General features: G+C 43.1%; 1 protein-coding gene across 2 annotated transcripts in view; it reads right to left on the bottom strand.

The window, feature by feature from the left end:
* Nucleotides 1-12,838, bottom strand: part of LOC109915790 (kunitz-type protease inhibitor 1) — a 45,219-nt gene extending 32,381 nt beyond the window's left edge. The window contains exon 1 of one of the 2 annotated variants that reach the window (XM_048600093.1): nt 12,142-12,838. In XM_048600093.1, coding sequence (XP_048456050.1) covers nt 12,142-12,568 — 427 coding nt within the window. In that variant the 5' untranslated portion in view covers nt 12,569-12,838. The remainder of the gene's footprint in view (nt 1-12,141) is intronic. The other variant, XM_020515467.2, reaches the window with a different exon arrangement.
* Between the last annotated feature and the right edge of the window lie 832 nt (nt 12,839-13,670).

Here is a 13,670-nt window from a genome sequence, read left to right as displayed (position 1 = left end):
TTGATCTGTAGGGAGAGGCTGAAAAGGTTGGGGCTATTTTCCCTGGAGCATCGGAGGCTGAGGGGTGACCTTGTAGTGGCTTATAAAATCATGTGGGGCATGGATAGGGTGAATAGTGAAGGTCTTTTCCCCAGGGTAGGGGAGTACAAAACTAAACAGCACGGGTTTAAGGAGAGAGGGGAAAAGGTTTAAAAGGGACCTAATGGGCAACTTTTTCAAATAGAAGGTGGTGCACATATGGAATGAGCTGCCAGAAGTGGTGGGGGCAGGTACAGTTACAACATTTAAAAGACATCTAGATGTGTACATGAATAGAAAGGGTTTACAGGGATATGGGCCAAAATCTGGCAAATGGGTCTAGATTAACTTAGATTATATGGTTGTCATGAATCGAAGGGTCTGTTTTGAGCTGTACATCTCTATGACTGAGTATTTCCAGCATCCACGGATCCCTGCCTTCTGATTCGCAAATGTTTCATACTAGCTTTAGATCCTTTACAATAAAAAGCCATTCACAAAAGCAGTTTGATACACTGGGGATATCCAGATGAGTTTCACAGCTGATGAAGTGCTCCCAGAAGTGCAGTCATTTTCGTATTGGAGATATCCAGTCAGCTCCAGCAAAAGCGAGGTAGTAATAACCAGAGAAGGTCTCATTGCTTGCAAGGACTTCAAAAAATACTTGGTCGTTTTCGCAAACAACAAAATGGCAACAGCATATAAATGCTGCACATTTTCTATTCTGGGAAACCAGTTTTCTTTTTATTGTTTTCTTTAACACTGCAGCTAATCAAAGACTGAACCCACATTGAGTGAAAAGCTGGCCAGTGAGTTTTGTCCAGATAAGCAGAATCATGAAAGGTGAACAGAGGGAATTGGCTGGAATCTCATTCCATGAGAATGTCGGAGGATTGACCAAAGCACTGGGGAGAATGGCCCTGAAGCTTTCTTGTATCCACAAAATCTATGGAGACAGCTAAAAGGCCACCAGCAGCAATAGGCCTGCTCTCAACATTGCCCCTCTGATTTCTGATTGGGAAAACAAGCTCTACTGATCTTTTAAAAAAAAAAAGGTTGCAATCATAGAAAATGCTAGAAACACCCAGTATCTGGCAGCACCTGCACAGGCAGTGTTAAGTGTGGGTGTGGGGTTGAGGGAGAGCGTGGGGATGTGTTAGAAAGAATCGTTTTTCAGGAAAATACAATTGCCATGGACGGAAGGAAACAAAGGTTCACCAGACTTGTTTGTGTGATGGTGGGACTCTCCTGTGAAGGGGTTGGGCAAACTGGGGTCTGTACTCTCTGGAGTTTTGAAGGAGGGGAGGTCATCTCATTGAAACATACAAAATACTTAGAGAGGTAGGCAGGGCAGTTACAGGTAAGATGCTGTGCAGTCTAAAACGAGATGGCACAATTTAACCACAAGCAGGATGCCACTTAGGTCCAGGGTGAAGAAATATATTTTACTCCAAGGGCTGAGAATCCTGAGAGCTGTGAAAATTCAGTCTTTCACCATGTTGATACATTTCTGATTACCAATGTAAGGTTATAGGGATGGGGTGGGTAAAAAGGTATTGAAGTATTTGATCAGACATGATCATACTAAATGGGAGGGCAACAGGCATGATGGGCTGAATGGCCTACTCCTGTCCCTATGTTCCTAATAAAAATGAAGGTCTGTAACAGAGTGGAAGGCAGGCAACATTATGTGGTGAAGAGAGGTGACGTTATGATGGTAATGGGACAGGCAAAGAAGCAAAAGATGGGTCGGCTTTAGTGCAACACACTGGGAGACCCCACTGCTGACAATGCTACCCCTAACCTCCCACCTCCCAAATTAGCTGTGCTGGTTTTGGTACAGAGGATTCCCCACTAAATTCCAGGGAAGAAGGGACTGTGGCTAGCCAAACATCAGAAAGGCACTTCATTCACCCAGGCCTCCATCACTGCAGTTAAGGTCAGTTTCCCACATGGGTGGGTGCGATCCCACATCCACTGGATTAAATCAAGCCCTGTGTGTCTAGAGGAGGGGTTGATGGGAGTAGCAAAATCGGCAGCAATCACTGCCATCTAAAAACAGAAACAGGAGTGTTGGTTAAAACAGAAATTATGGAACAGGCCCAAATCCTGATTGCTAGAAAACCCCTCATCAGACAGCAAGCTTAATGTTCAGCTGCACTGTAGGAGACCGAAGATAGAGAATTCGCAGTGATCGGAAGCTGACGGTGAAAATCACAGGTGCATGGAGGCTTTGGGTCATGTTTGCAGACTGATGGAAGGTGTTCAGTAATGCTGTAGCACAATCTACATTCGCGCTCCCCACCTTAAAGATTAAAGCAGCTCTTTACACTGTGTGAGCCACTATTCATGGTGATTGTTGCTGCCATCTTCCCCTTTAATTGTGGGAAATTAATTGTGACAAAATGCGTGGTGCTTTTGGAGTTGCTTTAGCATCAACCCTTTCAAATGCTATGCAACAACAAGAAGACAATCCATCATGAGCAGTGGATGCAGGGTACAAAGTAAAAAACATAAGTTAGTCATTGTTTATCCTGGAAGGAGTGTTTGAAGGCCCTTGAGGATGAGAAGAGATAAATATGCAGTGTTGCATCACCGACACTCACACAGGAAATGCCACTAGATCATGCGACAGAGGAGCTGAACCAACTGAGTCTGCTCTACCACTCAAATAAATCACAGTTGATTGATAATCCTCAACTCTACTTTCCTGCCTTATTGCCACTAACCTCAAATCCCTTTCTGATCAGGAATCTGTCTATGTAACCATCTCGACAGCCCTCTACAGTAAGGAATTCCACAACTTCACTACCCTCCGAAATGTTCTTCCTTTGCTTCTTAAAAGTATGACCCTTCACTTTGAAATTGCGCCCTCTGGTCCTAGAGTCTCCCACATCTACCTTGTCAAACCCTATGACAATGTTGTATGTTTCAGTAAGATTTCCTTTCACTCCAAACTCAAATGAGTACTCGGCTCATCTCCTCAATAAGACAGTCCTTCCATACCGAGTATCAACCTTGTGAACCTTCTCTGGGCTGCATCTAATTCCAGCATATCATTCCTTAGAATAAGGTGGCCAAAATTGTTCACTGTATCCTAACTGTGGTCTGACTAGTGTTTTGTATCGTCTCAGCAAGACGATCCTATTTTTGAAATAAAGGCCAACATTCTATTTTCTTTCCCTATTACCTGAAGTTTGATGCTAGCTTTCTGTGATTCACACATGACGACTTCCAAGTCCCTCAGTGCTGCAGCTTTCAGCAGTCTTTCTCCATTTAAGTAATATTCGGCTCACGGAAAGGGAGGTGGTGTTAAAGGGAAAAAGAGGAGGGGACGAGGGTGCTGCAGAGAGAACAGTCTTTTTTGGAATAAATGTGGGAAGGAAGGGGTGAAAATGTCTTGTGGTTATTAAAAGCCTGAGTCCAGACACCCAGGACCTTCAAACTCCCAGGAGATAGTCCTACATGCAAACCACACTGTCAGATAGCTTTGAACTACATTTATACGCAGTTGGACAGTGAAGGCTGGCTTTAGGGTATAGTCTTGGTCCAGCTATATCCTGTCAAGACTGACCCAGGAAAGCAGAGTGGAAATCTCAAAGCATGCAGAATGTGGCACTGTTCTTTCAGTAGTACAGCCAACGCAATGGCAGTTTGGGAAATCTGTAAAAATCTTTTCTGATCTGGGTTAAATAGGGGTTACGTCATTGGCATTTGAGAGCTTCAAAAGTGAGAGTGTGCAGTCAGCTATTCAGAGGCAGCAGGGACTCTGTAATCAGTTAGTCTTCATCATGGTATTTTCAAAATTGTGGTCACTGAGCACCATCAAAGCAAGGAGTCAGGATGGGGAGAGGAAGACGGGGGAGTTGGAAACTGAAAAAGAAAAAGAAAAAGAAAATAAAGAAAAAAAGGGGACAACAAGATTGACAGACATAAATGAAAGAAAAATAATTCAACCAACAGAGGCAATGACACCTTATTGATATAATTTCTTTAACAGAACGAGATGTCCCAAGATGTTTGACAAGTTTTTTTAACTTTTTTCAAAAAACTTTTTTAAAGAAGTTTAAGAAGTTTTGTTTTTTAAAACAAAGTACGACACCAAATTGCATGGATATATTACCAATGACAAAAAATGCTCAGTCAAACAGATAGGTTTTAAAGAGTATTTTAAAGACAGAACGGTTAGGGAGGGAATTCCATATCTTAGGCCTCTAGGTAGCTAAAGACCTTTTTTATTCATGTTTTAAAGCCTCTTTTATTCACTCATGGTGACATAATTAAAGTCTAGGATGCACAAGAGGTCAGAATTGGAAGATATGGGACTGGTGAGATTACATAAATAGGGAGGGCATGATGGAAAAGTTTGAGAACACAGGATGAGAACTTTCAAGTTGAGGAAATACCGGACTGGGGACCCAACCGTGGTCAGTGAGGAATTCAGACATGGAGTTGTAGGAACTGGGGTGAAATCAGACTGAGCCTCAAAAGGGGAAACTAAAACCTTGCGTACTTTCTTTATATATGGCCTCAGTCGGGCAACAATTGTAAATTTAAAGCAGGAATCTGACTCACTGCAATCTGAAAATAATCCATATGTTCCTTTACGCAGAAAAATAAAAAGCAACAACTGTTCAGTCACAGACTACGTAAACTTGTTCCTATGTCTGTCTTTGAAAAAGCAGTCTACACCAGAGATTTCCTCACGAATCTGAAATTTTTAATCTGTGCAAACTCACAAAGCTACATTGCCCAGGTAATGTTCAAGACTTGGCATAAATCTAAAGAAAACCCATCACACGTTCAGTTGCCTATTTTCAAATGGCACTGGGTGAAGAGGGTCCTGTTAAAATTTACAGGATTTAGATTTTGCGCTATGGAACACAGTTTCAGAGAAGACTAAGCACAGCTCAAGTCAAAGACTGTACCACTACAGGTTCTTTGATTCTGTTTAATCACATTTCAAATCAGTAAATTAAAGCCCGTGTTTAGCCTGAATAACACACAACTCATTTGCAATACCTTTAAAAGTAAACAGGATAAGGTGATGGGTGGCCACTGCAAAAGACCTCAGAAAAAGGTCAACTGCCACAACATTTCTGCGCACGTCACAGACAAGAGTTTATGGAGTATGTATGCTATTATTTTATCTGGAGGTCAAGTCAGGAGTTGGGTAGAAGCACAAAATCTGACTGCATTAAAATAACATGTCTGCATTTTAATAACTACACAAAAGGGTCAAAGTAGCTAGAGGTGAAGTGATCAAGAGATCTTTAAAGATATGCAAAACAATATTTTTACTCATTAAGCCACTGCAAATTAAATGCTGAGCTTTACAGCAAATTGGGTGCTACACAGTAGGACTGAATGGAAGTCATAGCATAGTGGCTTAGTCAGAACATGGTGCGTACACTCAAACAAGACCTGGTCTCAGACAGAAGGAAATATTCCACCGTTGCAGAGAGAGATCATAAGACCATCCTTTAGCATCAGCAAGGAGTGGGGGATAAATAGTTTTGAAATCTCAGTGAGGTAATGATGACAAATGTTACAATAATAAAGTTAAATCTAAACACGCCTTAAGTGACGTTACCACCACTTCTAATCTACATTCACTACAGGCAGCCAATGGAAACAGACAAACACCAACAAACCATTCAGCATAAAAACCGAAAGAACTGTGGATGCTGTAAATCAGAAACAAACAACAGAAATTGCTGGAAAAGCTCACCAGATCTGGCAGCATCTGTGAAGAGAAATCACAGTTAACATTTCGGGTCCAGTGACCCTTCCTGAGCTCCCGGACTCGAAATATTACCACTAACAACCTACTGGTTAAAAATATTTTTGATCTCAACTTGTTCAGAAATGTTATTCTGAAGCAGGTAGGACTTGAACCCTGGTCTCTTGACTCAAAGGTAGGGACACTACCACTGTACTACAAGAGATCCTTATGCTTCATGTAATAACCTACTGGTTTATATCAAGTAGTTTAAGCAGCTGCTGGGACCATGAAAAATGCACAGTTGCCATAGTGACAAGTCAGCAAGCCCTTTCAAGATTTCTGCAAATTGAAGGTCCTCCTGCCATTGTTGCCCAGTTTTCATGTTAACTTGTCAAACTTAGACAGTATTCTGCAGGCAGCAGTGGGGTGAGGGGAGGAGAAAGGGGTGGGAGGGCTCAGGAAGGGGTAAAAACCAGTTAGCTCCTCCTCATCCCATGTCACTCAGTCCTCAAATTCTCGTATCTCAGCCATCAGGTACTCAAGAATGGAAACCCTGATCCCACCAAACTTTAATCAACACAAGACAATATTTCAGCTAAAACTAGTTATTCCATCCATACATGGAAAAAAAAAAGTTCTCTCTTTCAAATTCTCGGTCACACTATCTACCACTCACAGTAAACAAATCACAGTGGGACTAGCACACACACATACAGACTGTAGAAATTCAGACAATAGGAATTTAATAACTTTGGTCTCTTGCACATCGTCAGTTTCCTCTGCCCTATCACTGGTGGTCATGCTCCAATTTCTGAGGGTCTAAACTCTGGAAGTCATTTAGAGTCATAGAAGTCTACAGTATGGAATCTGGCCCTTCAGCCCAACCTATCCGTGCCGCCCAGTTTTCACAAACTAGTCTTAAACCTCTCTAGCTTTCTCTATTCAAAAGGTGCACCTTGCAACCTATCTCTTCCACATCTCCTTAACATCTCCTTCTGTGGCTTGGCATCAAATTTGTCCGATTAAGCTCCCTTGAAGTAGTTTGGAATGGTGTTACTACTTTAAAGGTGCTAGATGAGTGCACGTTTGTTGGCGATAAGGTGTGAACACCAGATCAAACTGGTAAAAGGCAGATTTAGAGTGGGGAGTGGGCAGCTCTTCCTTCATGCAGTCAACTACAGATGGGAGAGACTTGCAGGTGCTGCAAAAAAAAACAGCCTCAGAATAATTAGGAAGCGATTGTCAGATATTTTCTAGATGCAGCAGTCAAGATGGGTGAAGCTATCACCATATTACGCAAATAGTTGCAGAATATCGGCATCTTAATTTAAATGCTCCCAGTACTAATGAAAGGTCATTGATCTGAACCACTGACTGTTTCTCTGTCCACAGGAACTTGCATATTTCAACATTTATTTTCATTATGTTGACTTCCATCCCATACCCTCTGTCTGCCCCAGAGATCAATCCCATGTTCATGTGTTGTTAACCCAAGACAGAGCACACTTTTCTGATTCCAGCCTATGTCAGTGATAAGTACAGTTGGGCAGCTCTGCAAACAATCAGCTGGGGAAAAAAGGTTAAGTAATGACTAGAAAGGAAACCGTACGGAGGCACAGGGGAGCAGATCAGTGCAGTAGTCCACAGTCCAACTCAAACCATCACATTCACAGGCAGCTACACAACTGCACAAAAGGTCTTTTACCGAATATGCAGCACAAAAGCAGGCCACTAGAACCAACGCATCTATATTTGCAGTAAGCCTTCCATCATTCACCTAAAATAACACTTCCAATACCATCTGCTGTTGCTCAGTGGCAGTGTTCTGGCTTCTGAGACAGTCATCACATCTTTAGGTCCCACCCGAGACCTAAGCATATGATCCAAGCTGACACTCAAAGACAGTGCTGAGGAAGTGCCATACTGTCAGAGGTGCCTTCCTCAAAAGTGAAGCACTAAACTGAAGCCCTGTTTTCCCTCTCAGGGACACATGCAAGGTCTCATGTCACCATTCCTGGGATCCTGGCCAATGCTCGCCCACAAACAACATCTCGAGCACAGATTTGCTCTTCTCATTGTATTCTGTGAGGTCTTGCTATGCACAAATTGACACGTAAAAAGAACTTCTCTGGACACCTCAAAGGGCATGATGGCCAGTGGTCACCAAAGGAGTGATGAAAATGCTAGCCTTTCTTTCTACTCCTTTCTCCCTCACATACTTTTACAGCATTCCCTGAAAGGTAACAGACCTTGGTCACTGCATGATCCTATTGAAATAGGAAAGATTCTGAGCGGGCTTGACAGTGTGGTGCTGAGAGGATGTTTCCTTGTATCGGGGGCATTAGCTTCAAAATAGAGGGCGTCTTGTTTAAGTTGGGGAAGAATTTCCTCCCTCAGATGGTTGTTAGTCTAAAATTCTTTTCCAGTGAGCAGTGGAGTCATTGCATATGTTCAAGGCTGAGGTAGACAAATGCTTGATCGATAAGGGATTGAAGGGTTAGGGGGAGAACAGACAGAGAACGCAACCTATGGTTAGAATTAGATTGACTACAATGTGATTAAATGGCAGACTAGGCTCGATGGGCCAAATGACCTACTTCTGCTCCTATTCCTAATGATCTTAAGGGAGCGGGTTTCACAATCCAATCAACTTTCAGGCAAAGATCTTTTTCCAGAGACGATCTTTGAATTTATTAAGCATACTCAAGGCCTTCAGTCATTCAGTCAATGGAAATTTCTTCCCTGTATCTCCCCTATCAAACCCCGACTTAATGTTAACATCTCTATCAAGCCATTTCTCACAGTCTCCTCTTTTCTCAAAAGATCTCCAGCCTGCTCAACAGTTCCTGTTTTTGTGAACGCTCTCAGTTCTGATATCATTTTTGTGATTCTTTTTCTTCCAACTTCTGCGATGCTTCTCTATCTTTGTAGAATCAAAATCAGAACCAAGCACAGTACTTGTAGGTGTTTGATAGCCAAGACTTTGTTGAAGATAGCAACTCTGCATTTTAATCCTAATCCTTTAGAATTATGCATTTCTTTCAGAATATGGGCTCCTTCACCAATATGATACTTCTTTGCTCGTTCTCAGGAACGTGGACATCACTGGTAAACCAGCATTTACTCCACAATTGTTGCACTCAGCCATCTTGAACTAATGTTGCAATTTGATACAACTAAGTATATACTTTTAACTCCAATGACTAGGAGCACGAAAATGAACTATTGCCACGCAGCCTCAGATATAAACTTCATTTGTTTGAAATGCCATCAGTATACATTTGCCCTGAATAGATGAGATGGCAATTAGCGACGAACAGAAAAGGCAATCAATCGCTGCTGACCGAAAAAAAAAGAGTGAGACTTCATAGGAAACATTCTTCAGACTTGTTCTTTTTTTTCTAAAATCACAAACCCACCGAGTCAGAAGGCTGTATGTTCAATTTCCACACCAGAGGAATCATAAAATTCACAGAACAGGTGGCCATTAAACCCATAGTGTTTGTACCAGCTCCCGAAAGAGCAACCCAGCTAGTCCCACTCTCCAGCCCTCTATATTCATCACTTTCAAATGTAGCCTAGGAGCACTAAAATGAACTAACGCCACCCAGCCCCAGATATCACCCCCAGTTGGAAGTGCATATGCATTCATGTTGGGATATGATTTGGTTGAAATGCCAGTTTGCCAATGCATGCCTCCATGATCAAGAAACTAAAGGGCTTCAAACCAATGGAATCATACTGTCACATAATTCAGTGGTATTCAGAGAGACGGGGAAGTTAGCAAATCAAAACAGATGGCAGTTAAGTTAGTACACAACTTCCTGTATGACTAATATGGACTCTGACTCACCAGGAGATGAGAAATGTGTTATGTTAGAATATTGCTCTAGAATTGTTTCCAGGGATTTAAGCTATAAATGCAACCTAGCATAATGCAGGGGAGGGATTATCAGTACATAGTCACCACAAAAGGTATTAGGTATAAACTAAAATGATTGCGGCAACATGCAAATGAGACAGGAAGGTTAATGGACTCATGGGATCATTGCGAGACCTAGATCCAAGAGCCATTTCAATGAGAATCTGTATTCTTGTGCAAAAAGTTCTGTTTGAGCAGATATTTTACTCTAAGAAGCAGTTATCACTTTCTGAACATCTGCATAGTGAGAACTTTGCTGTAGACAAGCCGACTGCTGTGTTTCCTACAAGAATTACTTGACACAATGATATACTTTAAAAAGTGATGTACCTCAGAACATCCTACAATTTTCAATGGACAATGAGAAAATTCTTTCCTTCAAAGTGCTGTAGAAATTTCACGAAGTACCCTAAAGTCATTTAAATATTATTCATCAACAGCACCGAGCTTGAAGTGTTATCAATACTTAACCTCTTTTTTTTCTCTCCCTTTGGTCTTTGGAGCTTTGCACTCAGACAGAGGTGCAGTTCCACAGGGATCACCAGCTTCCTCAGTAATTGCTCTGCCAACCATTCTTTAAACTGAGCATCAGTGCCCAAGGAGGGAAAAATCGACTCCGGGTAAAAACTGCTTCTTTCACATAGCTGGTGTAAGTCAATGAAGCGATGCTGATTTGGTTTGAATACAGGAGAAAAAATGTCGTTTAAGTATGGGAGGCATGCCCTTGTTCATTAATGATTACCGTCGTCAGCTGCTATCGCAGGTACCTCGGTATGAGAATCATAGAAACCGCAAGGCTAATTAAATCCACTTTGGGGGCACAGGTTAGTTTTGAACAGTCTCATGCCCTGCCCTGCATTCACAATGCAGAATTTGTAATCTTCCCCTCTTCTATCCCTTTCATTAGACATGCCTAGATGAGGTGGCAATTAGCGACAGAGAGGCAATTGCTCCTGACCAAAAAACAGAGAGACTTCACAGGAAACATTCTTCAGACTTGTTCCTTTTTTACTATATTCAAAAACCCACTGAATCAGAAGATTGGTGGCCATTCAACTCACTGTGTCTGTACCACCTCCCAAAAGAAATACCCAGCTGGTCCCACTCTCCAGCCTGATCTCTGTAGCCCTCTATATTCATCACTTTCAAATATATATTCAGTTCTCTTTTTCTAACCTCCTATGGAATCTGCCTTTGCCAGTCTCCCAGACAGTGTATTGCAAATCCTAACAACTCCGAGTAAAGAAGTTTCTCCTCATCTTACTTCTAGTGGAAACAGAATATCCTTCTTCACCCTGTCAAAATTGTTCACACTTTTGAACACCTCAATAAGGTCACTTCTTAATCTTCTCTGATCCAAGGAGAATAAGCCCAATTTCTCTAATCTTTCCTTGTATCCAAATCCATCCTGGTATCATTCACATAAATCTCCTTTGGATTCTCTCCAGGGCTTTAACAATCTTCTGCTAATAAAGGTGCCCAGAACTGAACCCAATACTCCAAATGTGGTCTGACCAATGACTTGTAGAGGTGTAGCGCAAAATCTCAGTTTTTTGCTTGTGCTATTAAGTCTGCCTTCACAGGTAGGTATTAATATTCCATTACTTTAAGAATAATAGGCATTCCCCTCACTAAAGTTGTGGTCAATATTTATTCCTCAACTGACATCACACAGAAGCAGATTATCTAATTTTAATCACTATCACATTGGTCTTTGTGGGAGTTTCCAATGTACAAATTGGCTACCATGTTTCATTGGCTAACAACAGAGACTATACTTTAAAAATTGGCAGCAAATTGCTTTCAGACCATTCGGGTTTACATACATATGAATTGGAGCAAGCGTAGGTTTGTTAGAAAGTTTGCTCTTTCATGTCTGAGGGGCACTGAATCTTACTTTCTGAGAGGGTGGAGAGAACCAAATGATAGCTACACGAGGCACAATTGCCTGTTCTTTACACACCATCCTGCTCAGTTTCAGAGCATACTATGTTCCTAATCAAGAGCCTCCTAACCACCAGGGAAATTTCCACTAACTCACTGAACCGGGATACATTTTGATGCACAGGGTTGGCAAGGATGCCAAGCCAGTTCCGGGATGCCAATGGGATTAACCAGCGTAATAACCAGCTAAAACTGAGGGTGCAGAGCAGCAAAGGATGCATCAAGAAGGATGTGGCAAAGCTGAGAGGAAATTGGGATTTGGGATTAGGGATTAGGGATTAGGAGTAGGCTATTCGGTCCCTTGAGCCCTGCTCTGTCATTCAATGGCTGATCTAGTTGGGCTCTCAATTCCCCTCATCCTGTTTGCGCACCCCAATAACTCGGTGGGGGGGGTGGGGGGGGGCAATGTACGCAGAGGGTAAAGGGCACAGCAAACAAAAGGGCGAGAACAGAGGGACGGGAGAAAAGATGACAGTTTCACCCCTGGGCAAGAGGGAAAAGGGTGGGTTGTAATGGGGAGGGAGCTGCTTACCTGCACCGGGTTTCCTTGGTTTGATGTAGGCCTCATGGACAGTGTTCAGTATAAAGTTACTGAAGCCTTCTCTCCTGAAGAACTTGCAGACGTAGACCTGGTTGTAGAGGCAGTTGAACAGGAAGCAGCCGCTGACCTGCCTGAGCAGGGGGTCGTGCTGGCTCTTCTGGAACTGGTCCTCCAGCAGGACCACATTACAGCCCGCGGTCCGGCAGCACATTCTCACACAGTCTCGGGCACGGCTGACATTGGGGGAGCCCAGGAAAGTGGCTCCGTCAGCCACCGAGTCATCGGTGTCCAGCACGAAGTCATCCCGGCCCAGGATGTAGTCGCTCAGGCATTGCTGGTTATCTGTGGCGCGGCTCACCTGGAGCAAACAGAGGGAACAGGACAGGAGGCTGAGGAGCCCTGGGCGCAGGGAGCACATTATCGCGGCTGCGAATCTCTCCGTCTGTCTCGGCTCAACCGGGGCGCTGGTTGTTCCAGGTGAACCCGGAAACTCAGCAAAGGTAGTGTAACTCCACACCCACCGGCTGCACAACAGGAAGTGTAAACCAACACCCACTCACAGCCCGCGGTTACAGGCACTTTACCAGCCGGCTGGCTGTTCAGAACCCAGGCTCAGCAGCAAGCTTCTGCAGCTGAGACTCGGAACAGGCAGATCGTTCACTGGGAGTGGACACCCAGCTGACACAACAGGCTTGATCACCCGCAAGAAACGGGCACTCGATAACAGGCTCATCATTCACAAGAAGGGAAAACGATCAACAAACAGGCAGATCATGAACGGGAAACTGACACCTAACAACCGTCCGATCGTTGACATGAAACTGACACTCAACACCAAACTGATCATTCACAGGAACTGACACCCGAAAGCAGGTTGATCACTTACAGTAAATGAACGCTCAATAACAGGCTGATCACTGACACTCAACAACAGGCTGATCATTCACAGGAAACAAACACATAACAGGCCGATCATCCACGGGAAACATACTCAACAATAGGCTGATCATTCAAAGGAAACTAACACAACAACAGGCTGATTATTCACAAGAAACTGATGATCAGCAACAGGCTGATCATTCACAGGAAACAAACACTCAAAAACAGACTGATCATTCACTGAGATAGTAGGAACTGCAGATGCTGGAGAATCTGAGATAACAAGGTGTAGAGCTGGATGAACACAGCAGGCCAAGCAGCATCAGAGGAGCAGGAAGGCTGACGTTTCGGGCCTAGACCCTTCTTCAGAAACCGATACTCAAAACAGGCCGATCTGTCACGAAAAAACTGCCACTCAACAACAGGCTGGTCATTCACATCGAACTGACACTCAACAACAGGCAGATAATTCACAGGAAATGAACACTGAACAACAGGCTGATCATTTACAGGGAACTAACATGCAACAAGTGGCTGATCATACACAGGAAACAAACGCTCAACAACAGGCTGATCATTCACAGGAAACTAATACTCAACAAAAGTCTGATCATTCACAGCAAAATGACCTTCAACATCAG

Source organism: Rhincodon typus, chromosome 8 (assembly GCF_021869965.1).
Source record: "Rhincodon typus isolate 14 chromosome 8, sRhiTyp1.1, whole genome shotgun sequence".
Taxonomy (NCBI): domain Eukaryota; kingdom Metazoa; phylum Chordata; class Chondrichthyes; order Orectolobiformes; family Rhincodontidae; genus Rhincodon; species Rhincodon typus.
Note: the sequence above shows the minus strand (reverse complement) of the source record. Positions and strands in the feature narration are given on the sequence as shown.